This window comes from Eulemur rufifrons, chromosome 8 (genome assembly GCF_041146395.1).
Source record: "Eulemur rufifrons isolate Redbay chromosome 8, OSU_ERuf_1, whole genome shotgun sequence".
Classification (NCBI taxonomy): Eukaryota; Metazoa; Chordata; class Mammalia; order Primates; family Lemuridae; genus Eulemur; species Eulemur rufifrons.
Genome location: NC_090990.1, coordinates 21,281,951 through 21,308,597, shown reverse-complemented (window position 1 = coordinate 21,308,597; position 26,647 = coordinate 21,281,951). Strand labels below are relative to the sequence as shown.

Sequence of the window (26,647 nt, the reverse complement as noted above, 5' to 3'; positions counted from 1 at the left end):
TCGCGTTCTCGTGGCGCTAGCAAGAGAGGACCAATAACAAGAGACTGTCCAGAGGGCGGTACAGAGGGAAATGTTGAAAGTCGATTGGTCTCTCCAAGCCGGAAGTTATGGAGGAAGAACTAAGTCGGAACCAATTGCGTGGCGCCTGAGGGTGTCGGCGCGGTCCGTGGCGGCGCTGAAGAGAGCGGTTACCGCCATGATAGAACAGCAGAAGCGCAAGGGCCCAGAGTTGCCACTGGTCCCGGTTAAGCGACAGCGGCATGAGTTGCTGTTGGGAGCGGCGGGATCGGGCCCGGGAGCGGGGCAACAGCAGGCGACGCCGGGAGCTTTGCTGCAAGCGGTAAGTGGAGAAGCTGACGGCCTTGGGCCTTCAGCTCATCTTCCTTTCCCCTCAGCTCATCTTCCTTTCCCCTCAGAGCGCTTATCAGACAGATGACCCGGCACTGGCCCATTCCCGCATTGCCCGGGCGAAACGAGAATACTTAACCTGGAGTTAAAGCAGGTTAAGTATAAAAGCGCTCGATATCCTGCGGATGCTCAGTACTTATTTCCCGGTTTGGCGCCGGTTTTCAGCCTCTCGTCTGCCCTCTGAGGTAGCACTAGAATTCGAGTTAAGCACTTTGGGCTCAAAACCGAGACCGGGCTCACGCATCCTAAATCTTCCATGGATCTAGGATAGAATAAACCTTTAGAAAAGTTCGTAGAGTGGATGAATGAATGAAGGGAGGAAGAAGGGAAATGAATGATATTGGCTCGCTTTGGGACTTGGGCAAGTTGCTTTTCCCTTTATTTATCTGCACTGGTATCATTAATAACTGAATAATAGCTAACGTGCATTGAGCCTTGTACTAAGTGCTTTGTATATGAAATCTCCATTAATATTGTAAGAGTTAGCAATTGGTATTAGCCCATCTTGCAGATGGGAAAACAAACTCTTCTCGACTCCTCAACCAGTCTTTCAGCAAATCCTGCTGGCACCGGTCTCAATGTATATCCAGAATTTCTATCACTACCTCATGGTCTAAACCATTATTATTTCACCTGGCATTATTGCAGTGAGGCCCTAACTGGTCTTCCATTTGCTGCTGTTTTGTATTGAGGTCTGTTATCAATCCAGCAGCCAGAGGAATCCTTCTAAACATGAGATCACGTAACCCTCTGTTGAAACTTTCCGGTGGCTTTCCACTTCAGAGTAAAAACCAAAATTCTCATAATCTTTTGGCCTTTATTCCCTTTATCTAGATGATATAACAACTTTCCATTGCTCACCTGGCTCCAGTCACTGTTTTCCATGGTCCTGCCTGCAGGCCTTTGCATTTGCTGCTCCCTCAGCTGGAATACTCTTCTTCAAAATGTCCACACGGTTTACACACTCAGCTCCTTCAAACCTTTGCTCAAATATCACTTTTTCAGTGAGAGCTTTCCTGACCAGTCTATTTCAAATCGCAATACCCCATATTCTGAAACCCACATTCCTCCTTTGTTTTTCTCCATTTTGCATGTTTTCTGTCTCCCTCCCTGTTTCCCACTCAAATACAAGCTCCATTGTTTATTTTGTTCAGTGCTGTTTCCCCAGTGCCTAGAACAATACCCGATACATAACATTTTTCTGAATAAATGAATTAGCTGGAAACTACTGAAGAGATTTGGGTATTGTGGTTAGTATACTTGTTCTTCCTATTTGACAAGTAAGAATATAAGCCCAGGCTTAGATGAATTGCCCAAGTCTAGACTAAGTGCCCAAGATCTTAATCAAAACCACTTTGCCCAATAGTCTGTACCATGCAGGATTGTTGGGAAGGTCAGTTCGGTCATTCAGTAAATGAGCCAGAAACTGGGACGACAGTGTTGAAGGATGTCGGCAGGGTTCCTGCACTCATAGAATGTGAATTCCCTGGGGAAAAAGACAAACTATGTAAGCAAGTACATGAAGAAGGTAATGTCAGATACTAATAAGTGCTATGGAGGAATACAGTGGAGTTAATGCACTACAGGGGGGTAGATGGGATGCTTACTGATTTCTGAGTGATCAAGGTAAGACTTTCTGAAGAGGGAATATTTGAAAGAAGCCAAATCTAGGGGGAAAGGATTCCTGTCACGGGCAACTGTAAGGATAAAAATCCTGACGCAGAAATCAGTTCAACAAGTTTGACCAATCAAACGTTGGTTGTGAGACAAGAGCAAGAGAGAGGGAGGAGAAGAGTTGGTATAACAGTAGATCCTGGAAGTTGAGGACAGTGTCAAATTGGAGGCAGATAAGATTTAGAGAATGGAGAACACCTGCCATTCCCTAAATCAAATGAAATTCAATCATTGTTTCCATGATCTTTTTCCTCCAGACCCCACCCGACCCCCCCAATTTTGCAGCCTCCTTTGCCTGTATGCAGTGGCTACCCTGTACTTCTCTTTTGTTTAGGGGCCTCCAAGGTGTTCCTCCCTTCAAGCCCCAATCATGCTGCTGTCAGGACATGAAGGAGAAGTATACTGCTGCAAGTTTCACCCCAATGGATCCACCTTAGCCTCTGCAGGATTTGACCGACTGATATGTAAGGCATAGTTTTTAATCTGGAGTAATTGTTCTCTCCTAGATAATGATTATTTTTTAAAATCTTGGGTGCCACAGAAGTTACCAGTTTTAAGTTGCCAACATAACAAACTACATGGCTAACATGCTAAAATTGGGACATGAAAATGCTGAATGATTTTGGGTGTAGAACTTGGTGTCTGTAGTAAATACAGAAGGAAGGAATTTTACTGATTGGAACATGAGTTGCTCTGGTTTGAAAATAATCTTCCTCATGCAGGGAAATCTTGAGCTGGTTTAGCAAGACACTTCGCATTCTAGGCTTAAAAGGTTAGTGAGAGTAATGAGAGAGATAACCTTTCTTTTCCCAAAAGTATGAGATCCTCCTCTTGATCCACTCCCAGGATCCTAACATATGGGAGGGAAGAAGGGGATCCTAAAATGGTAACTCACTTAAATAATCTACCTGTACCTTGTTAGGATCTGCTACCAGAGTCTCGGCTATGTAAGTCAGGAATACTCATTTTTGAGAAGTAAGTAGAAAAAGTTGTTTTGGGAGAGTCATGAGAAAAAGCAAGAGAGGAACTAACAGAAGCTTCTGACTTTTCTTTCTTCTAGTTTCATTTGCTGGTTATGAGATGAAATGAATTCTTTGGCTCTTCTCTGTTAACTCTGAACCTCAAGATGGATGCTGTCTGTCTTCAGTACCCATTTTGATTTGGATGTTCTAGCTCTATGATCCTTAAGCTTATAGTGGCCAAGCATCTGGAAGGCTTAAAGATCTTTGCAGAATATATATGAGTTATTAATTTCATCAAACGAACTATAGTTTTCTCAGCAGAAAAATAACTATTGTCTATATGTACACCTTATATATATATATAAGTGATCCTTAATAACGCTTATCAGACTTCACTGTTTGCTAGACCATCTTCCCTGCAAATAGGAACTGTGTCTACTCATTTATCCCAGCACCTGGCAGGTAGTAGTTTCTTAGTACATGTGGAATGAATAAATGTAGTATAAAGTCATTGCCATGTGACGTTTAAGTTGTGGCTTCCTAGGTTTCTGTAAGTGCCATCATTTTGTAGTCTGCTTACAAACCTAGTGCAGACAAGTAGTAGTAGGTGCCAACTCTTTTTAAATTACACAAGAAAAAAAATTAAGATTTTAAGAAATTATACCCATCAATTTTTTTTACCTTATGAATTGTAAAAATATTGCCATTATTTTTATTTTTGTGTCAGGAAAATTAGTCCACTTGGTACAACCAGTAGTGTTCCAAGGGAGAATAATTTGAGAACCATTGTTCTGGTAAATTCCTAAGTACCCTTTCCACAGCCAGTAATGAGTTTTCGTTTGCCTGGTAATGCTCACAGAACACCTGTCTCCCTAACAGTGTTGTGGAATGTCTATGGTGACTGTGATAACTATGCCACATTGAAGGGACACAGTGGAGCAGTGATGGAACTGCATTATAACACGGACGGCAGGTGAGTATCCTGCATAACGGAATGACAACTGCTTCTCTTACTAGTTCTTAGCATCCTTTCACCTTTCAACCTTGAGTTTCCTCTTTGAAGAGATGCTGCTGTCAAAAACTACTGCATTTGGGTAGCCACTTCATTATCCTTATCACTGTTACCCCAAGTGGGTGTTTATTGTCTGTGTAGGCAAATATATCATCTCTGTCATCTAACATTTCAACAGCCTAGACAAATTTGTTTTCTTAAGATATAAAGCAAAATGTAATTTTTATATGTAGAAGTTAGCTATTTGTATTATAAACATAATAGAATAATTTATTTTGAGAAACCCAAAGAAGCAGAAAGAGCAAAAAAAAGACCACATTCGTACCACTCCAAAGGTAATCACTGTTAATTTTACATTTTTCTAACACCTTTTTTCTACTAAAAACTATTTAGGTTTTTACATATTTGTTAGAATTACATATACGATCTCATCTCCTTTTTTCTCTGAATATTGTTTAGAATGTTCACTGAACCTCTTCTGGTTCTGAGGGCTGCCCAATTAAAAAAAAAATTGTTTTTCTAACATCTGTTATCATAAACATTATTTTAATGAATATAAAATTTTAGAATATCTATAGATAATATGGAAATTTGGTTATATCAAGTTAATTAATTTCAGACTTCACAGGGTAGACCTTATAACTGGGCCCAGAGCACAAGTAGAATTTTGGTAGGTTAGGGTAAAGCATTCCAGCATCATGGACCAAACTGGCTGAGCACAACAGGTCAGTGATCTTGAAGAATTTGGCACATTTTGGCCGAGTAGGAAAGATACATTGTTATTGTTCATGTTTGCTTATTTCTTTTTTGTTCTTCTTCTTCCTAGTATGCTCTTCTCAGCATCCACAGATAAAACTGTGGCAGTGTGGGATAGTGAAACAGGCGAGAGGGTCAAAAGGCTAAAGGGACATACTTCCTTCGTGAATTCCTGTTATCCAGCCAGGAGGGGCCCCCAGCTTGTCTGCACTGGCAGCGATGATGGTACAGTTAAGGTGGGTATTGTCTGTCTGTGTTATAGTTTCTTTTTTTTTTTTTTTTTTTTTTTTTTTGAGACAGAGTCTCACTCTGTTGCCCAGGCTAGAGTGAGTGCCGTGGCGTCAGCCTAGCTCACAGCAACCTCAAACTCCTGGGCTTAAGCGATCCTCCTGTCTCAGCCTCCCGAGTAGCTGGGACTACAGGCATGCACCACCATGCCCGGCTAATTTTTTCTGTATATATTTTTAGCTGTCCATATAATTTCTTTCTATTTTTTTAGTAGAGATGGGGTCTCGCTCTTGCTCAGGCTGGTCTCGAACTCCTGAGCTCAAACGATCCGCCCACCTCGGCCTCCCAGAGAGCTAGGATTACAGGCGTGAGCCACCGCGCCCGGCCTGTGTTATAGTTTCTGAGGTGACATAAGGTGAACCTAATTTTGCCTTTCCACCTGTGCTGTACCTTCCTCTGCACAACTTAATTTTAGTAGTCATTTATTAAAACAGACTCCTGAAAATTTTCCCTGTTTAAAATAATCTGTGTTTTAATTACTATACAGAATAATATTAAAACCATAGAATAAATTGTTACTTGAAATAAAATGGACTCTGTGGGTTTGATCATTGGCTCAGCCATTAATTGTGTGACATTGGGCAGTTCACTTTTCTGAGTTTCTTAATCTTTAGAACAGTGATGGTAATAAGCATGTATTACAAGGCTGTTGTGAGTATACCAACAAACAGGCAGACAGCAAAAAATAAGATTACACACAATAAATAAAATGCTCAGGGCCGGGCGTGGTATTTAATCCCAGCACTTTGGGAGGCTGAGACAGGAGGAACCCTTGAGGCTAGGAGTTCAAGACCAGCCTGGGCAACATAGCGAGACCCCATCACTACCCCAAAAAATTTGCAATGAACTGGGCATGGTGGCACATGCCTGTAGTCTTGGCTACTCAGGAAACTGAAGTGGGAGGATCGCTTGAGCCCAGGATTTTGAGATTACAGTGAGCTCGCACCACTACAGTACAGCCTGCATGACAAAGTAAAACTCTGTCTCTTAAAGCAAACAAACAACAACAAAAAAACTGTTAATGGTTCTAGTGTAAAGCAGGATGGGAACTTAAATATCATTCAATCTGATGGTTTCCAACCTGTCTATAGAGAGAATCACCTGAAGAACCTGTTAATAACCCAAAGATTCTGGTTCAGTGGGTCTGAAATAGGAATCAGAATTTTTAACATGTTCTTTAAATGATTTGTGATGTAGCAGGTTTGACATTTTGGGAGCCACTGGCCTTGTCCAGCATCCTCATTTTACAAATAAGGAAATGAGGCCTAGAAATAAATCTCAGGGGCACACAAGGAAATGCTGCATTGTGGTACCAACCATTTTATTCTTTCTTTGGCACTAATTTTGGATTCTGGGTTGTATTTTAATGATTAAACAGGGAGGGACTTCAAAGGAATACATCTGAGAAACCATACTAAACTTGTGATTATTGGTTTTTTAAATGAATTTACTTTTTTTAAATGAAACTGGTGATACTGACATATTGGGTTATCTGCTTTGAGATGATTTTCTGCTGAATGGTTTTGTTTTTTTTTTTTTTTTTTTTTTGAGACAGAGTGTCGCTTTGTTGCCCAGGCTAGAGTGAGTGCCGTGGCGTCAGCCTGGCTCACAGCAACCTCAAACGCCTGGGCTTAAGCAATCCTACTGCCTCAGCCTCCCGAGTAGCTGGGACTACAGGCATGCGCCACCATGCCCGGCTAATTTTTTTTTTTCTATATATATTTTAGTTGGCCATATAATTTCTTTCTATTTTTAGTAGAGACGAGGTCTTGCTCATTGCTCAGGCTGGTCTCAAACTCCTGACCTTGAGCGATCCACCCGCCTCGGCCTCCCAGAGTGCTAGGATTACAGGCGTGAGCCACCGCGCCCGGCCCTGAATGGTTTTTTATGCCTAATCAGTTGGGGCCCCTTGATGCTTGGTTGGGGGAATCAGTGATTTAGGTCTGGTTTTAAGCCTAGAGCTCCAACTTAGTTGTTAAGAGCATCTTAACAGTAACTAATTTGCTAATTGGCATTTCAAAAGGTACTGAAAGGTGGAAATGCCCTAATGAATTTTGTTAAACATTATTCAGGGCCTGCTATAATAAACATCTAGGAACTTACTCTTGTTTATTTCTACCTTTCCCTTTACTCTCACTTTCGTTGATTTTGTCTTTTCTTTTTTTGTCTCTGTCCTCATGTTTATCTTTCTGTCTCTCCTTAACTACTTATAGTAGCAAGAAAATATATGTCTGTCCTTTCTATCTTCTTTTAGTTTTTTGATTCTCTTTTCCTTTAATTAAACATGGTTTCAAATAGTTATTTTAACTTTATTACTCAAGGTAATTTAATGAGCAATGTGTCACATTACCTAAAGATGACTATTTTGGGCCGGGTGTGGTGGCTCATGCCTATAATCCCAGCACTCTGATAGGCCAAAGCAGGAGGATTGCTTGAGCTGAGGAGTTTGAGACCAGCCTGAGCAACAGCAAGACCCTGTCTCTACTAAAAATAGAAAAATTAGCCAGGCATGGTAGTACGCACCTATGGTTTCACCTACTCAGGAGGCTGAGGCAGGAGGATTGCTTGAGGTCAGGAGTTTGAGGTTACAGTGAGCTATGATGAGGCCACTGCACTCCAGCCTGGGCAACAAAGCAAGACTCTGTTTCCAAAAAGAAGATTGTAGTTTGTAGTAAGGCTTATAAAATATGTTGGAGCCAAATTATTAAGCCCTTGAATTCCAAGCTAAGAGGTTTGGACTTGATTCTATAGCCATAGGGGTTGTGGAAGCGGGTGGTGTTGGGCCTGTGGGAAGAGGAGTGAAGTAATCTTTTTGGACCATTTATCTGAGTGACAAACTAATTTTTAGTTCATGTTTCCATGAACAAAGTAGAAACTATTTTTCATCCTAAACCATGACAGTTGGGAGGAAGTGGCATCTTGGCACAGGTTCTCCTACTCAGACTCTACTTGTTACCCACAGGACTGAATTTAAGCCTATGACTTTTTTTTTTTTTTTAATTTGAGACAGAGTCTCACTCTGTTGCCCGGGCTAGAGTACCGTAGCGTCAGCCTAGCTCACAGCAACCTCAAACTCCTGAGCTCAAGCAATCCTCCTGCCTCAGTCTCCCGAGTAGCTGGGACTAAGGCATGCACCACCATGCCTGGCTAATTTTTTCTATATATTTTTAGTTGTTCGATTAATTTCTTTCTATTTTTAGTAGAGATGGGGTCTTGCTCTTGCTCAGGCTGGTCTCAAACTCCTGAGCTCAAACAATCCGCCCACCTCGGCCTTCCAAGGTGCTAGGATTACAGGCGTGAGCCACTGCTTCCAGCCTACTTTAACTATTAGGATTAATGCTATTGTGAACATACATAAACAATTTCTTGTTTTCATTGCTCTTTTATATACACTTAGGAGTGGGATTGCTGGGTCATGTAGTAATTCTGTATTTAACTTTCTGAGGAACAGCCAGACTTTTCCACAGCAGCTGTACCATTTTATATTCCCACCAGCAATTCATGAGGGTTCCAGTTTCTCCATGTCCTTACCAATACTAATTAGTTTCTGTTTGTTTGAGGTTTTTAGTAGCTATCTTAAGGAATGTGAAGTGGTATCTAATTTTTTGATTGCATTTCCTTAATGACATGATGTTAAGCGTCTTTTCATGTTATTGGCCATTTTTATATCTAAGAACTGTTTATTCAAGTTCTTTGCCCATTTATTAATTGGGCTGTTTGTATTTTTGTTGTTGAATTAGTAAGAGTGCTTTAGTATGAATGGTAGACCTTTATCACATACATGATTTGTAAATATTTTCTCCTACTCTTCTTTTTTTTTTTTGACAGAGTTTCTCCCTATTGCCCAGGCTAGAGTGCTGTGGTGTCAGTGCAGCTCACAGCAACCTCAAACTCCTGAGTTCAAGCAATCCTTCTGCCTCACCCTCCCGAGTAGCTGGGACTACAGGCATGTGCCACCATGCCCCGCTAATTTTTTTTCTATATATATTTTTAGCTGTGCAGATCATTTCTTTCTATTTTTAGTAGAGACGGGGTCTCGCTCTTGCTTAGGTTCGTCTCGAACTCCTGACCTCGAGTGATCCTCCCGCCTCGGCTTCCCAGAGTGCTAGGATTATAGGTGTGAGCCACTGCGCCTGGCCTATTTTCTCCTACTCTATCAGTTGTCTTTTTATTCTCTCTCTTTTTTTTTTTCTACTTTTTTCAACTTCAGTGGAGGAAGTAATTTTTGTTTTGTTGATACTATCTTTTGATGTACTAAAGTTTTTAATTTTCTCAAAGTCCAATTTATCATTTTTGCTTTTGTCGTTGTGGTTTGGTATCATATCAATTCGTTCCCAGATCCAAGGTCATAAAGTCCCCTATCTTCTAATAATTGTTATAGTTTTAGCTCTTATATTCTTGATTAGATTCTTTTTTGGACATCATCTAAGGTAGGGGCTTACCTTTATCCTTTTGCTTGTGTTTATCCAGTTGTCCCAGCACCATTTGTTGAAAAGACTTTTTTTTTTCCCTTCTATGTGGGCCATACTTTCTTGCTTCTTAGCATGCCTCATAATTTTTTGTTGAAAACTAGACATTATAATATGGCAACTCTGGGCCAAGCGTGGTGGCTCACACCTGTAATCCTAGCACTCTTAGAGGCTGAGGCGGGAGGATCGCTCGAGCTCAGGAGTTTGAGACCAGCCTGAGCAAGAGTGAGACCCCGTGTCTACTAAAAAAAATAGAAAGAAATTATCTGAACAACTAAAAATATACAGAAAAAATTAGCTGGTCATGGTAGTCCCAGCTACTCAGGAGGCTGAGGTGGTAGGATTGCTTGAGCCCAGGAGTTTGAGGTTGCCGTGAGCTAGGTTGATGCCACAGCACTCTAGCCCGGGTGACAGAGTGAGACTCTGTCTCAAAAAATAAATAAACAAATAATGTGGCAACTCTGGGGATTAGGTAGTCCTCAGAGCTGTGGTTGCCACGTGTTGTGTGTGTGTGTGTGTGTGTTTAGTGCCTTTTTGAACTAATCTTGTAAAGTCTGTATTCTTTTTTTTTTGAGACAGAGTTTCACTCTGTTGCCCAAGCTAGAGTGCCATGGCATCAGCCTAGTTCACAGCAACCTCAAACTCCCGGGCTCAAGTGATCCTCCTGCCTCAGTCTCCCTAGTAGCTGGGACTAAAGGCATGCGCCACCATGCCCAACTAATTTTTTCTGTATATTTTTAGTTGTCCAGATAATTTCTTTCTATTTTTTTTAGTAGACAAGGGGTCTCGCTCTTGCTCAGGCTGGTCTCGAACTCCTGAGCTCAAACAATCCACCCGCCTCGGCCACCCAGAGTGCTAGGATTACAGGCGTGAGCCACCATGCCTGGCCTAAAGTCTGTATTCTTTATCCTGTGTAGGACAACCTGAATTCTTGTTCCATTAGCTTAATGGTCAGCTGATGATTGACAAGAGATTTTTTTAATCACCTAGAAGAACAACAAAAAACCTCACTCAGTCTTTGCAAATTGTCTCTGTGTTATGTTGGAGGCTGCCTTCAACTCTCAGTTATGTAGCTTACAACTCTGCATTATCCTTTATTTCTGCTTGTGTAGAGCCTTCACGTCAACTGGAGAGCTTACTAAGGTCTTTTCTAAGCATGTGTGCAGCCCTGGGTATGCAAGTGGCCTTCTAGATTCTCAGGAATGTGTCAGAGCTTTTCAAAGCTTATTCCTTAAATTGTTTCTTTCCCCAGCCTTTCATCTCAAGGTTTTTTTTTGTCCATTAATATTATTTGCCCCAACTGTTATCCCTTGCCCCAGGCAGCAGAGGCCAATGCATTTGCCTTTAAATGTTGTGAAGGAAAGTTCCAAATTGGGCAAAATAAATGCAAGCCCTTTAAGCTCATCCTTTAGGGAGCCACCAGACAGATAAAAATAAACAACTATAATTCGTTGAGAATAAAGAATAAGCCCCATTCTGTTTCCTCTAGTACTAGGAAACTATGCTGGGAATGTTGGCTGTTTTCAAACCCTTAACTGAGCAGGGAATGGAGCCAGCCTAGGTTAAAACACTATGAAGCACTCTTACTGGGACTTGGGTGGGGTTTTTTCCCCTCATTAAGGGATTGGCTGGTTGCTGTAAACTTTTGATTAGTTTCTAGAGTTCTGACAATTGGTTCTGGTGGGGTTTTTTTGCCAGTTAATACGCTACTTTGTGGAGAAACAGGCTTTTGGCATTTCTTATTATGCCATTTTCACTGACGTACCCTTTCTATTTTTGTAAATGCAGGTTGCAGCCCTCTAATGAGTCAGCACCTACATTTTGAAAAACAATGTTAATACCCTTGTCCTAACAATATATAAACTAAGTAGGTATCGGACTTCCACCTTTAGGGCATGTTGGTTAACTATTGTTAATTCAGACTTTGACAAAGGATTCTGGAAATACAACCAAAGTGATTTGTTTCACCAACCTTCAGATCCCTTGGCAAAATTGTGGTCACTTCTCACCATGTGTTTTATTAGGATATCCAGGAAAGTTTCTGAACAGCTTCCCAATTAGACATGTGTTCGTGTCCACACTCCTTGTATTTAGGAGTATACCGTACAGTTACTTCTTAGAGTAATGTTGCTGATACATTCTCCTATTCCTCTGCTTCAGCTTTGGGACATCCGGAAGAAAGCAGCCATTCAGACATTTCAGAACACATACCAGGTGTTAGCTGTGACCTTCAATGATACAAGTGATCAGATTATTTCTGGTGGAATAGACAACGATATCAAGGTATGTTTGATGTTTATGTTATAGTTCCCTTTCATCTAGCTCCACTCATAGAAGCAAATCTTTTTAAATTTCAGAGATTGTGAAAACTTTGCATTTAATACCAACTAAAAGAAAGATAGTAACTTGGAATTTATTGGAACTTACTTTCTTTCTCTCCTATCCTCATTGATGTCCTAAATCAAAGGTTGCATTGCGGCTCAAGTGCTGTCAAGAACCAGGCAGTTAATGTGAAGTCTGAAGTCCCTGGATAGGGGACTGTGTATGTTTCTCTAAGAATTAGAGACAGTAATGATAATAGAGAAAGAGGTAAAGATATTACCAACCATATGGCAGTACAGTGTAGCTCAAGCTTTCAAGTAATTGACTTGGGTTCTAATCCCGGTTCCAACATTTTCTAGTTTTATGACTTCAAGTGAGTTCTTTAACTTCTTGAAACCTCTGTTTTCTCCTGTGAACGGTGAGGGTGGTAACAACAACAATAGCATCTACCTCATAGGGTTGTTATGGGGATTAAATGAGCCTAATGCATTAGAGCACCTAGCAGAGTTCCTAGATGTAGCAAGTGCCAGTAAAAGTGAAGTGTTATTTGGGGACTACAAAATTCGTATCTACCTTTACTTAGTGCTTTCCTTAAGAATCTCAAAGACTTTGGCATTATCTTCTGCCTTGTCGTGAGAATAGTAACTGTCAGATAAACACTCAACTTCCTGTGTTGTCCCAACCTAGAAATTGTACTGTATTCCCGTCCCTCCTTGCCTCCTCTGCTGTTACTATGGATGGAATGTTCTTGCTTGTGTCTAAAGGTAGTCCTTTAGACACTTCCTTTAAATGGAAGTGTTTCAATCCTTCTTCCCTTCTTTTAACCTCTTCTCTTCTGCTTTTCTACTTCTCATCTACATTTCATCACGCTTAGGTCTCTTTTCTGTGGCAGGAGGGGGAATCTTCCTTCAATTCCACATCTTCTCTTGACATTGCCCTGTGAGTCTTCTCTTTTACAGCCAAATTTCTTGAAAAAGGATGATGGTGATGTTGTGATCATTATCTAATACGTAGTGCTTACTTTTATGGCAGGTGTCATTCTCAGAGCTTTACATCATTAAATCATTGAATCTTTACGACAGCCTCTTGCAATTTTTGTTTTTCTTGAGGCAGAGTCTTCCTCTGTCCCCCAGGCTAGAGTGCCATGGTGTCAGCCTGACTCACTGCAACCTCAAACTTCCGGGCTCAAGCAATCCTCCTGCCTCAGCCTCCTGTGTACCTGGGACTACAGGCACACATCACCATGCCTGGCTAATATTTTCTATTTTTAGTAGAGATGGGGTCTTGCTCTTGTTCAGCCTGGTCTGGAACTCCTGACCTCAAGCCATCCTCCCACCTCGGCCTTCCAGAGTGCTAAGATTATAGATGTGAACCACCGTGTCCAGCCAACCTCATGAAATATTAATAAATACTATTATTGCCATTTATAGATGAAGAAACTGAGCCAAAGAAGATACAACAACTTATCCCAGCGTTCCATAGCTAAAAACTAATGGAACCTCAATGCAAAACCCAGAGTTTGGGTGGGGCGCAGTGGCTGTTGTTAAACAGCAACAAAAATAAAAACAAAAACCTAAAGCAAGCTGATTTCAAATATTGTGCTAACTGCTGCTGCCAGAAAACAATCAGGCAGCCTATATCCAAAATCTGAAGCATGCTTATACTCACATTCATTCATTCATTCATTTATTATAGGCAGAGTCTTGCTCTGTTGCGCCAGGTAGAGTGCAGTGGTGTCTTCACAGCTCATAGCAACCTCAAACTCCTGGGCTCAAGCAATCCTCTTGCTTCAGCCTCCTGAGTAGATGGGACTACAGGTGTGCGCCACCAGACCAGTTAATTTTTTCTACTTTTGGTAGAGACAGGGTCTCTCTCTTGCTCAGGCTGGTCTTAAACTCCTGAGTTAGGCGATTCTCCTACCTTGGACTCCCAGAGTGCTAGGATTACAGGAATGAGCCACTGCGCCCGGCCTCATTCCCCTACTTTTAAACCCTTCTGTAGCTCCACAGTGAGGGAGATAAAGTCCAAGCCAGGCATTCAAAACCTTTCGTGAGCTAACCTCTGCCTACCTCTCAGGCATCATCTACTGCCTCTTGGTGCCTAGTTCTCTGTGGTCCAGAAATTTTTTCATGCCTCTGCTTTCACACACATACCTTCTCCTGGAAATATCCTTCCACTTTGTTACAGTGGAAAAAAACTCTTTTTCTTCTTCCAGACCCTGCTAAAGTGCTTTATTCTCTGTGAAAGCTTCCCTTTCCCACTCTCATCCCTGTTCCCAAGAGAGTTAATCCCTCTGCCCTCTTTGCTACTGCACCTTGTATAGGCCTCTCATTGTCTGTTTTCTCTACTAAACTGAACATTCCTTGAGAACAGGGACTATGTCTTTTTTTTTTTTTTTTTTTTTTTTCACTCTGTCCCCCAGGCTAGAATACAGTGGCGTCATCATAGCTCACTACAACCTCAAACTCCTGGACTCAAGTGATCCTCCTGCCTCAGCCTCCCAAGTAGCTGGCACTATGGGCACAAGCCAACATGCCCAGCTAATTATTTTTTTTTTTTAAGAGATGGGATCTTGCTATTTTGCCCAGACTGGTCTTGAACTCCTGGTCTCAAACCATTCTCCTGTCTTAGTCTCCCAGAATGCTAGGATTACAAGCATGAGCCACTGTGCCTGGCCTATCTTTTGTTTTGTTTTGTTTTTTAATCTCCAACAGTGGCTGCCAATAATCAGTTGTCCAAATTGTCATTGAACAGCTAATTAGTCTGCTTGCAAAATGTTTTGCTTAAATTAATGCCATACTCACTCTTTTTGTGCCACATCCTGGATACTTTTTGGCCCTGCACAAACAGAGTATACAGGCCTTAAGGAGGAAAGTCTGGAAATAGCACACAAGTGCTATGAGGGGTGACAAAGTGCATTCACTCTCTCCTAATTGTTACAAAGCTAAAGATTTCAATAGTGCCTTCACTGAAGAGGAGGAGTAACAAACAGTTTGAACAAAATGTCAGCTATTTCAAGCTTTCCTGATTACTGAGGCAGCAAACATCTTGACACAAAAAATGACTGTGTGTAACGTTTGTATTGGGCTCCACACATGAAAGAGTTACTGATTGAGAAAATGGATAGAAAAACTACATGACAATATGAAATAAAATTTGAGGGAAATGTTGTATAAGAGCAATGACCTTAACAAAATTGCTCTTGTTTTTCCATATGACATCCAGACTATTTCTGTCAGCTTGAATATATATTTTATGTAGTTGCAGTCTATCTAAATATAAATGCTTTTTGTATTTTCCTTTTTTGCTTAATAGCTTATTATGTAAATACTTTTACATTTGGTCTTCAGAGTTATTTTTAGGAACTGCTTTAATAGTAGGTACAAATTATTGAGGGCCTGCCATGTGCCAAGCATATGCTAAGCACTCTTTTTTGTAATCCTTACCACAAGCATAAAAAGTAGATAATGTTACCCCTGTCTTTACCAACCAGGAAACAGTCTCAGAGAGGGTTAGCAGCCCAATGACACATAACCCTAAGTGACAGGGACAGGTTCATTCTGACCCTGAGAAGTCTCCACTCTGTCATGCTATCTCTCTTGTGTGAGAACTCATAGTGTTGCAGTGTGCTTGTCCGCTGTAACTTAATAAACCATCTATTTTTCCTGTTTGACATTTAGGTCATTTTCAGCTGAGCTCTTTACCTTACCTACCTTACCTTTCCTACGTGTGCAATAGTGAATCTGCAATTTATTTTCTTTTAATAAATATGCTTTTCTATAGTTATTATGTATATACTTGTACACATATGCATATTATGTGTGTGTACATATTGTGACATTAAATGAAAAATTTTAAGCATATATATTTTTACATATTGTCTCGTTATACACGTTTTACATGCCTTTTTCAAATGTTTACTCATTTTTATGTAGTTGTAATAATTTTTTAGTAGCTAATAATCGCAATTTAAGCATTTTAAATGCTATTTAGTTATTTCTTTAATGCCTAATACATTTTATGATTTGAAAATAACCTCTCTGAATTCTATTATCTTTTGTTTAGAACTTTATCTTAATATTTGACACTCAGTTTATATTCATCTGATCAACATAGTAACTTTGACTCCCTTTTTAGAAAAACATGAGTTTTTTCCCTCTTTGACAGAAATTCTGTATCTTGTGGTAAAATAATACTTGGCTCAGAAAGCCAGTTTCAGAAGGGATACCAGTATCTATCTCTGGGCAATTAACTCTTGAATAATTCTGTTTCTCTGCTGTTACCAATTTGATTTCTGGGAACACCTTTTTGTTTTTGCAGGTTTGGGACCTGCGCCAAAACAAGCTGACTTACACCATGAGAGGCCATGCAGATTCTGTGACTGGCCTGAGTTTAAGTTCTGAAGGCTCTTATCTCTTGTCCAATGCAATGGACAATACAGGTAACTTTGGAGAGGAAAGCTCTCCCAGTGCCCAGTCACTGTGGACCCTAAAGAAAGTTGGCATTGGGTGCTAGAAATGTGTACTGGGATAAATGAGGGTCCAAGGAAAAAATTGAGGATGGCTCACAGATTCCACCAGGCAATTAAAAGATGTAATGGGAAAGGTTTAGACGAGATAGTCAAGAATCTAGAACTCTAGTCTGAAATCTGCCATCTAGTCTCTGAGCAACTTTGCACACAGCATTTCTTCTCTCTGAGCATCGGTTTTTACATTAATAAGAGACTTTTGGCCGGGCGTGGTAGCTCACGCCTGTAATCCTAGCACTCTGGGAGGCCGAGGTGGGCAGATCGTTTGAGCTCAGGAGTTCGAGACCAGCCTGAGCAAGAGCGAGACCCCCGTCTCTACTAAAAAATAGAAAGAAATTATATGGACAGCTAAAAATATATACAGAAAAAATTAGCCGGGCATGGTGGTGCATGCCTGTAATCCCAACTACTCGGGAGGCTGAGACAGGAGGATCCCTTGAGCCCAGGAGTTTGAGGTTGCTGTGAGCTAGGCTGACGCCACGGCACTCACTCTAGCCGGGGCAACAAAGTGAGACTCTGTCTCAAAAAAAAAAAAAAAAAGAGACTTTACCTTTAAGGCCCATTTTGCCTCTGGTATGCCGTTAATCCGAGCAGGATAGAAGAAACTCTAGGTGATTAGTTTAACAAGAAAGAAATGAGTCTAGAGGTCCATTTAAGGCATTCCTTTTTTTTTTTTTTTTTTTTGAGACAGAGTCTCACTCTGTTGCCCAGGCTAGAGTGCCATGGCATCAGCCTAGCTCACAGCAACCTCAAACTCCTGGGCTTAAGCAATCCTCCTGCCTCAGCCTCCCGAGTAGCTGGGACTACAGGCATGCGCCACCATGCCCGGCTAATTTTTCTCTATATATTTTTACCTGTCCATATAATTTCTTTCTATTTTTAGTAGAGACGGGGTCTCGCTGTTGCTCAGGCTGGTCTTGAACTCCTGAGCTCAAACAATCCTCCCGCCTAGGCCTCCCAGAGTGCTAGGATTACAGGCGTGAGCCACCACGCCCGGCCATTTAAGGCATTTCTTAACTATTTCAGAGAGTGCCAAGCTTGAGTGATCAATAGACCTGTTGTATTCTTTCTAACCTATATATCTTCCCTCCCCACTCTGAAAGCATTGGTGTGTGTCTTCTCATTAAAACATCTCAACATTCTAGATTTACACAAACAAGAACTCTTGCCCTTTCTCTTTGCTTGTTCTGAGTTGTAGAGTGGGAGAATGGGTTTACTATAGCAAAAAAAGCAGGAGACTTGCTGGATTATATGCTCAGTATTGGGAGAGTTTGGAAATGCCCTGGTATACAGTTCATAGGCTTGTCAGGAACTAAAATGCATTCACTGACTTTTTGTAATAAAAATTATATCTGATAATAAATATTTATTGAATGGTCATGTTTACCTTTTGAATGTATTCTCATCTTCATAGCAAACTTTCATGCATAGCTTTGCCTTTTTTGCCTATGTGACTCCAAGGGTTGGTGTTTTTTCACACTCAAAATTACATCACTCAAATTCTGCTATAAGATATAGCTTCGGTTACAGTGGTTGTAGCTACTGCTTACAGTAGATGTTTATACACATATCCTGATTTCAGTGGATTTACCATTGATTCTAGCTCTTTTTTTTTTTTTTTTTTTAATTAGAGTCTCACTCTAATCCCACTTTGTTGCCCAGACTTGTCTCAAACTCCTGGGCTCAAGCAAACTTACCACCTCAGCATCCCAAGTAGATGGGATTATAGCAGCATGCCACTGAACCTGGCTAATTCTAGCATTCTTTATAGTGAGGAACAATGAGGTTCTCTAAATGATTATTAAAATAATAGCAAGAGGCCAGGCGCAATGGCTCATGCCTGTAATCCTAGCACTCTGGGAGGCAGAGGCAGGAGGATCGCTTGAGGTCAGGAGTTCCAGACCAGCCTCAGTAAGAGCAAGACCCCGTCTGTACTATAAATAGAAAGAAATTAGCCAGGCAACTAAAAATATAAAAAAATTAGCCAGGCATGGTGGTGCATGCCTATAGTCCCAGCTATTCGGGAGGCTGAGGCAGGAGGATCGCTTGAGCCCAGGAGTTTGAGGTTGCTGTGAGCTAGGCTGACGCCATAACACTCTAGCCCAGGCAACAGAGTAAGACTCTGTCTCAAAAATAAATAATTAATTAATTAAAACAATAATAAGAAAAAAGTAATTAGATGATAGAGGAATTTTTTGCTATGGCTGCATAATAAAATTATAGATTCTTTATTTTTCTTTATTGCCTCCAATTTTTAGAACCTTTTCACATACATCATTTCATTTGATTCTTAAAATAGTTCTATAAAAAAAGAACAGGTAATTATGGTATATTTTGAAATAACTAAAAGAATTGAATTAGAATGTTCCTAACACAAAGAAATGATAAATACTTGAGGTGATAGATACCCAGTTACCCTCATCTGATTATTACATTATCTTCCTATATCAAAACATCACATATAGTTTTAATTAGTCTTTATTTATTTATTTTTTTGAGACAGAGTCTCACTCTGTTGCCCCGGCTAGAGCGCCGTGGCATCAGCCTAGCTCACAGCAACCTCAAACTCCTGGGCTTAAGCAAGCCTCCTGCCTCAGCTTCCTGAGTAGCTAGGACTACAGGCATGCGCCACCATGCCCAGCTAATTTTTCTGTATATGTTTTTACCTGTTTATATAATTTCTTTCTAGTTTTAGTAGAGACGGGATCTCGTTCTTGCTCAGGCTGATCTCGAACTCCTGAGCTCAAACAATCCTCCCGCCTAGGCCTCCCAGAGTGCTAGGGTTACAGGCGTGAGCCACCGCGCCCAGCCTAAAATATCACATATAGACCAGGTGTGATGGCTCACACCTGTAATCCCAGCGCTTTGGAAGGCCAAGGCAGGAGGATCACTTGAGGCTAAAAGTCTGGGATCAGCCTGGGCAATAGCAAGACTCTGTCTCTACAAAAGATATTAATAAAAAAATTAGCTGGGCATGATGGCATGTACCTGTAGTCCCAGCTACTCGGGAGGCTGAGGGAGGAAGATCACGTGAGCCCAGGAGTTTGAGGTTGCAGTGAGGTAGGCTGACACCACGGCACTCTAGCCGAGGGGACAGAACAAGACTCTGTCTCGAGAAAAAATTGCAAGAGGTTGTCGTAAAGATTAAACGAATTAATGATGTAAAGCTCTGAGAATAACACCTGACGTAAAAGTAAGTACTATGTATTAGATGATGGTGGCAACAACATCACCATCATCCTTTTGGCTATGATCATGCCACTGCTCTCTAGCCTGGGGGACAGACCGAGACTCTGTTTCAAAAAAAAAATTGGGTGTACTGTATATAAGTATATACAACTATTATATACCCATAATAGTTTAGAATTTTAAAAATTAATTACAAAAAAAAGATAATTTTCTCATTTTACAGAGCGGAAAACCAAGACAAAAACAATCTCACTATTTACCTGATGTTACCCATATATATAGCAGAGCTAGAATTAGAATCGAAGTTTACTTTTTCTAATTCCTGGTACAGTGCTCTCTTGATATATTTGAAGTTTGGTTTTATATTATGGATTCAATGTCCCAGGAGTCTGTGGTATTTAGATTGTCGCTCATCTTTGCTGAATGTGACTCTGAGTTGTTGGAAGAATCCTTTGCAAAATGTTCTTTTTTAATTAGTGTCACACCCAACTGCATTCTGTTGCAAATCCCCAACAGTGTATTTGACATTTCTCTTTCCTGCCCCTTCAGCTAGCCCCAGTTAATGGGACTTGGATGCATTTCATTTCTGCTATAAAAAGAAAAGAGCCTTAACAGGTAGCAGTGTGTCATACTGGACCTCCTCCACCCAGGATATCATCTATCATTGACAATAATCTCAGCTGGGTGCTCAGGAAGCCTCTGGCTGATAGTTATTTGGTTGGTTTTGGATTTGTTTTGCAGTTCGTGTCTGGGATGTCCGGCCATTTGCCCCCAAGGAGAGGTGTGTGAAGATATTTCAAGGAAATGTGCACAACTTTGAAAAGGTGAGTTCTGCATGGCAAAAGAGTTTTACTGTCTGTCTAATTTAAAGAAGCATTTAAAATCGTGCTAAGGTTAGAGAGCAGTAGCTCTACTAAGAATGGACTGCATTTCAGTAACACTGTTCTTCATCAAAACTGTTCTGTTCCAGAAATCAAAGTAATAGAGGTGTAGGGGAGAAAGCAGTCATATAGCCCAATAACAATGGGGCCACCCCTCATACTGAGGACTTCTCACTTCAGTCCACCCTCAACAGGATACTCCCAGCCTTTTCATTACTTGGGAACTTCACCCTCTTAGATCAGTGTTCCATATGGAACCTAGGTTCCCTTTGCTGTTATCCAGATGGTCTCCCTCCCCAGTGCCTCCTGAGGAACCAGGTGTTAGAGCCCTGAGAATACATCTCTCCCTTTAGTAAGCACCACAGCCCAAGTTCTGAGAGAAGCATTTTTTTCAAATCCTCAAATTTTCAGGTCAGCTCTGTTAAAGCAGCTTTTCCCTTCAGAGAATTTGTTAATAGAGATTAATGGGGTTTTTTTGAGAGCTTGTTGAGATTCAGTTTCACTTTATAAATCACATCTTATTTTTTGTTGGGTTTGGTTTTTATTTTTTTTCAAGATAAATAGAAAAAAAAATTTAATGAGGATCAAGATAAATGGAGCAAAGGGAGCCTCCATTTATAGGAAGAACAAAATTTTGTTGCCAGGTTCAATCTAATTAACTGTAAATTAAGCATTTTCTACAGTTTCTGTATGGTATAAAATAACAAAGTATGCTGTTTGGGTCCACAGAATATATAAGGTAATTACTGATCATCTTTCTGGGGAAAATAATTAAAACTCTACTTAGGAAACTTAAAGTCAGTGATTCTGTAGTCTAGCAGTGAGGAATTCGGTGTGTTACTATTCAGTGGATTTATACTTATCATTGTAGAATCTTCTGAGATGTTCTTGGTCACCTGATGGAAGCAAAATAGCAGCTGGCTCAGCTGACAGGTAAGGATTACTGGGTGTGAGGTAAAGAATGATGTAGCTATGCAGGTATCTTCTCATGTTTAATCCATGAAATGTAGATACGGAGCCAGTGCAAACAGTTACAGCTATGCTCAGAGATGAAGCTGCGTGCAGTATGGTTTAAAATCCATGTTAGATAAACACATCATTTCTAACCTCTTTGGATACATTTTAGACCTGGAGGGTCAACAATTTTTTTGACTCTTCGATTCCCTTTGCCATCAAAATAAAATTTAAACTCAATAATCTATCTCTAGTCTCCCTTAATCAGATTTTTCTGCCATGCTTCAGTTCATTTGAATACATATTGAGTAAAGTCAAAGTGCATGACTGGGAAAAAAAGAGAGAGAAAAAAATTATAAAAAAATAAGAAAAAAAAATGAGTACATATTTGTGCTCACCTCCCCCACCATCATCACAGTGCTTCTCACATGGAATGCCCCTATTCTAACCTCCATTGTACATTCTCACTTCCAAGTTCTCTCTCATGTTCCCTCTTCTCCACTATCCAAACTTCCATATCGCTTTAGTAACCACCTCTATGTTATCTGTAAACTTTCCCTGGCCTTCCCTCTCTCTTTCTCTTTCTCTCTCTCTCTTGCCCTCACCTCTGGAGTTTAATTGTACTTTGTGCTGTAGTCACACTTTATACATCTCATCTTTATTAGCATTTATTAGGTATTACAGTGAGACAAACATAGTGGATCACTAAATTATTTGCTCCTAGAGATCAGGGAATAAGCCTTAGTCATCTCTGTGAACCCAGAGCAGTGCTTGTCAGTGCTTGAGCCGTTCCAAGCACTTAGTGAATATTACATGAATGAATTCTAGCTCAAGGATGGCAGTCAGATTTTACCCTACATATCAGCTGAGCTGTTAGTAATGGCTGCCTGTGTTGAGGATGATTCAGAACTGGATCTGGGTTAGAGGAAGTGGGATAATTGCTTAGGTGAGGAGTATAGCATCATGTGGACCAGGTAGTTCCACCCCTGTGCTGAATTAATAGACTGAGGCTTTATGAAATGTGAATCTAAACTGTCTCAGGCATTTATGTGCTAAATGAGAAGCAGAAAGGAGAGAATTCTTCTACTAGTTACTATTTGTTGTATTTGGTATGTCTGTGGTGACCTGTACTTAGGAATGAATCAGAGATTAATTAGGGGTATTCAGGTGTCACGGCTTATCGGCTGCAAATGTGGGCTGGTAAAGAATGGTGAGACCCTCTGATGGCGAATTGTGGATTTAGTTCCCATTGGGAGATGCCTGGACCCTTTTTAGTTTAACCCCATCCATTCTTCTTCCCATTAGAGATTGTCCTCCTACCCTACTGAAACAAGCACCGTCCTATAAATGGGAAGCCTTTCCTGGACTATCCCAGACTTTTCAGCATATTCCAAGGTTTTCCACTATTTGGGGACCTGGCACTGCCATACAGGAGTTTCACTGTGGTCTTCCTGCACCTTTCTATTTGTGAATAATACTGAATACACTTAAATTCTAGAGTCTATTTTTTTTTTCCTGACAAGTTTAATATCAGGAAAAGTGGATGAGTATTCAGGTATTTTCTGGAGGAAAAAGAAAGAGTCCAGGTGAAACTGTGTCACATTGATGATTTGAGTCCCAGGTGGTTTAGAACAGCAGTCCCCAACCTTTTTGGCACCAGAGACTGGTTTCATGGAAAGCAGTTTTTCCTCAGAGTGAGAGGGTGGGGGAAGAGGGAGCTCAGCAAGTGATGGGGTGTGACTGTAAATACAGAGAAAGCCTCTCGCCTCCTGCTGTGCTAAGAGCCCACTGCTATTCCGTGGCCCAGGGGTTGGGGACTGCAGGTTTAGAAGAAAGCTGCCTTGAATAGGGAATCTAGGAGATTTTCAGTTTTCAGGTTACTAAAGACCCTAAGAAACAGGCTAAGGTATCTTGCATTCCAGTAAGAACCATTGCAAGTATTTTTACATAATTTTCAGCAGAGATAATTTATCTTTCCTTTCTAATTAGGCTTTCAAATTATATTTGAGTTAAGTGTGTTTTCTGATGAGCAGTTTGCTTCTGACATTGGCCCTTTCTGACTTGTAATGTCCTCTCTTTCCTCCTTCCGTCTCCACTGTTGCTTTAAACTTTATATGTAGAAGCATGGCTCTGGCCTGAGGAAAGCCTGTCTCTACCTGCTGGGGTTGGCCAGATTTGATAGGCCACCTTGCCAATTAGCCCCAAGTCAACAAGCAGCTCCATTACATAAGGAACCTGGTTCCTGCCAAATGTTGCCAAGCCAAAGTAAGGAGAGGACAAGGAACCCTTCTAAATTTAGCATCTAATTGGCAGCCATCAAGACTGAGGCCTTGAAGTAAAACCCTTGGAGATCTGGGGTTCTGCTGTCTTTTATGTTCCTAGGAAATGTATCCTTCCTTCTCAGAAAGCTGCTTTACAGCTGGATTTGGCAAATTTCCTTTCTAACTTACAAATCGCCTCCTCATGTTCAAACTTAAAACCCTCAATGGTCTTGTAAAGGACTCCAGGGAACTGGCCAGTCTCTCAGTCAAGAGTGATTTATTCAATCTCTTGACTTCATGAGATTCTGTGTTGATAATGAATGTACTCATAACAACAATAGCTATAATTACATCTTATGTGCCAGGCATTTTGCATACATTATCTCATTACTTTTCTCAACACAGCTGTGAGATCAATATTTTTTCCATCCTTATAACTAAGGAAAGAAGCTCAGAGAAGTTACATAATTGTCTGAGTTTACTTAGCTAATAAATAGTTGCTCTGAGAATTGAACCCAGGTCTTTCTGACTCCAGAGTTGTACTTTTTCACTACACCACACTGCCCTTAGCTGGATTAATGAAGATCAGTTATTTGTGCATGGCAGGAAAGCAGACAGTAGGGAGGGCATGAGTATCAGAGCCGAGGAGTCTAGACAGATGGGGTTCCTGCTTCTCTTTCATCTCGCTTGGAACTTTCACTTAGTTCCTGTGGAGCCTAGCCCATGAAAACCAAACAGTATAATTAAGAAGCTCCTGTTTATTTGCATTTTAGACCAAAAGTATAATGTTGGATCAGAACTAGGAATTTTATAATCCAGTACTGGCAATTGTACCCTTTTTATAATCAAGTACTGGTGAGTTGCTGATTGAACAGGACATATATGTAAATAATTTTTAATACCTACTTTAAAACCACCAGCCCTTTATGTTTACCGACAGATTACTTTTGCATGGTTATATGAAGACAATAACTCTTTATTTTACCCTTTAATGACTCAGGCAAGGTTCAGGGTCAAAGGAACTGTTTTGTATTTTGGCCAAGATATTTGAGAGTGGTAAGAGAAAGGAAAATACTGGAATATATTAAGAGTTCTATTTTTAGTTCTGCCACTGATGAACTGTGTCACCTTGGATAAGTCACTATACCCTAGTTTTCTTGTCTATAGAGTGAGAATTTTAGACTAGCTGATTTCTGTTTGCCCCTTCCCATTCTAGATTTCAGTATTCTTTCTGCCTATTAATTCTGTGGAAAATTGGGCTCAAGTGACTATTTGGGTAATGTGTTTTGTTTTTGTTTTTTTTTTCCACCCTCCTCCCTCCTATTTGGGTAATGTTTATACAGCAGAAGCTTCCTATCCCTTCTTTGGGCTCTGTTTGAATACAATACTAAGAAATTCACCTGGATCTACAACCTAGGCTTCCAATATGCCATGAGTTGGGTTACCTTTTAGACATTCCCGGATGATTATGAGGTTAACTATAGACTAAGTCTACTAGAGCCTCCTTAAAGAAGGTTTTTGTGTGGAGTCCATATGAAAAACTATTTCTTTTCTTCTCTGTGGTCTTTCCCATTTCAGAAGCTTGTGTTTGAAAAACAGTGATACTTACATTTTTAGCTATTCTTATTTCTCTACGTAGTTGCTCACAGGCAGGGTCCATGTCATTATTCAAACTCTTAGTTTCTAAAAGCTAAAGCACAGTTCAGTAAATATGGGGTGAATAAATAATTGCTTCTAATCCCAGCTACTTGAGAGGCTGAGGCAGGAGCATTGCTTGAACCCAGGAGTTCAAGTCCAGCCTGGACAACATAGTGAGACCCTGTCTTTTAAGAATAAGTAAATAAATAGTTCTTGGTTCCATTTCCCATAAAAAGCCATGCCTTTGCCCTGCCCCTAGCTCTAGAAGGCTTTACCCTTGCTCTTCATGATACCTTGCAGGTTTGTGTATGTGTGGGATACCACCAGCAGGAGAATATTGTATAAGCTGCCTGGCCATGCTGGCTCCATCAATGAAGTGGCTTTCCACCCCGAAGAGCCGATCAGTAAGTCTGGCCTGACTATGGGGAAAGAGAAACCGGGAATGTATCGGGAGGGGCCCTGGGAATACAGAGGCAAAAGTGGATATCTGTTTTATGTGAATTTCCACTCAAAGAGTCTTTGTGGGTATCACTTGTTGTTTTAAGTGGTGAGAGTAAGAGCAAGTTTCATTTTCTTCTCCCTCTCTAAGGGAGCTTGGTTAGTCTATTTATTCCTAGTTCTTTTGAGTTTACTTGCATGAAGTCTATGCTTCAATGATGTATTTGGGTAAAAGAATATGTTTCTTTTACCCAAATACAATTTATATTTAGATATAAATTTCAACTAAAATCTTTTTGGCTAGCTAAACCAAATAATTTAAGAGTTGAATTTAAGGAGAAAATGTAACTTTCTCCAGGGCTAAGCAGAAGCGCATTTACAAAATGACTGGCACAGGCATGGATTCCTCTCTTCTAGAATGACTGGAAAGGTCTTTTTCTTGGGGTTTGACTGATAAGGGACATCAGGACTTAGATCCTTTCTCTTGCTTATGGATGTAAAAATAAGAAACAAACAAAAAAAAAGGATTTAGAGCCTAATAATGTATTTCCCATAGCACAGACAGAGAGGGCTTGAATTGAAAAGCCAGGCTACAATTTCCTGTGGATGGCGTTTAGGAGGGGAATTCAAGCTAAATCCAATTGCTCTTTTATACCAAAATTGACTCTTGACATAAGAACCCTTGAGCACCAAGTCTCCTTAAGCCTACATTATTTCCAGTTATCTTCTCTGTTCTTTTTACCTCAGTTCTCTCAGCATCTAGTGACAAGAGACTATACATGGGTGAGATTCAGTGAAGATATGGGGTGCAAGACTACAAGGCTGCTTGACTTTGAGACCTCAGACTGCATAAGTGGCGTCACGTGT

The 26,647-nt window shown here is 40.6% G+C and overlaps 1 protein-coding gene across 1 annotated transcript; it reads left to right on the top strand.

Moving 5' to 3' along the window:
• Positions 1 to 187: 187 nt before the first annotated feature.
• Positions 188 to 26,647, top strand: SNRNP40 (small nuclear ribonucleoprotein U5 subunit 40). Its single transcript, XM_069477572.1, has 10 exons — positions 188 to 340; positions 2,417 to 2,546; positions 3,924 to 4,017; positions 4,883 to 5,048; positions 11,730 to 11,852; positions 16,212 to 16,332; positions 20,350 to 20,432; positions 21,361 to 21,422; positions 25,643 to 25,746; positions 26,528 to 26,647. Exons 1-10 carry the CDS (start codon positions 197 to 199, stop codon positions 26,575 to 26,577), a joined length of 1,077 nt encoding a protein of 358 aa, XP_069333673.1. The 5' UTR covers positions 188 to 196; the 3' UTR covers positions 26,578 to 26,647.

Coding starts and splice junctions, on each gene's coding strand:
- SNRNP40 (XM_069477572.1), top strand. CDS start 197: ATGATAGAACAGCAGAAGCGCAAGGGCCCAGAGTTGCCACTGGTCCCG. Junction 4,018..4,882: donor CATTATAACACGGACGGCAG/GTGAGTATCCTG, acceptor TCTTCTTCCTAG/TATGCTCTTCTCAGCATCCA. Junction 21,423..25,642: donor GCAGCTGGCTCAGCTGACAG/GTAAGGATTACT, acceptor GATACCTTGCAG/GTTTGTGTATGTGTGGGATA.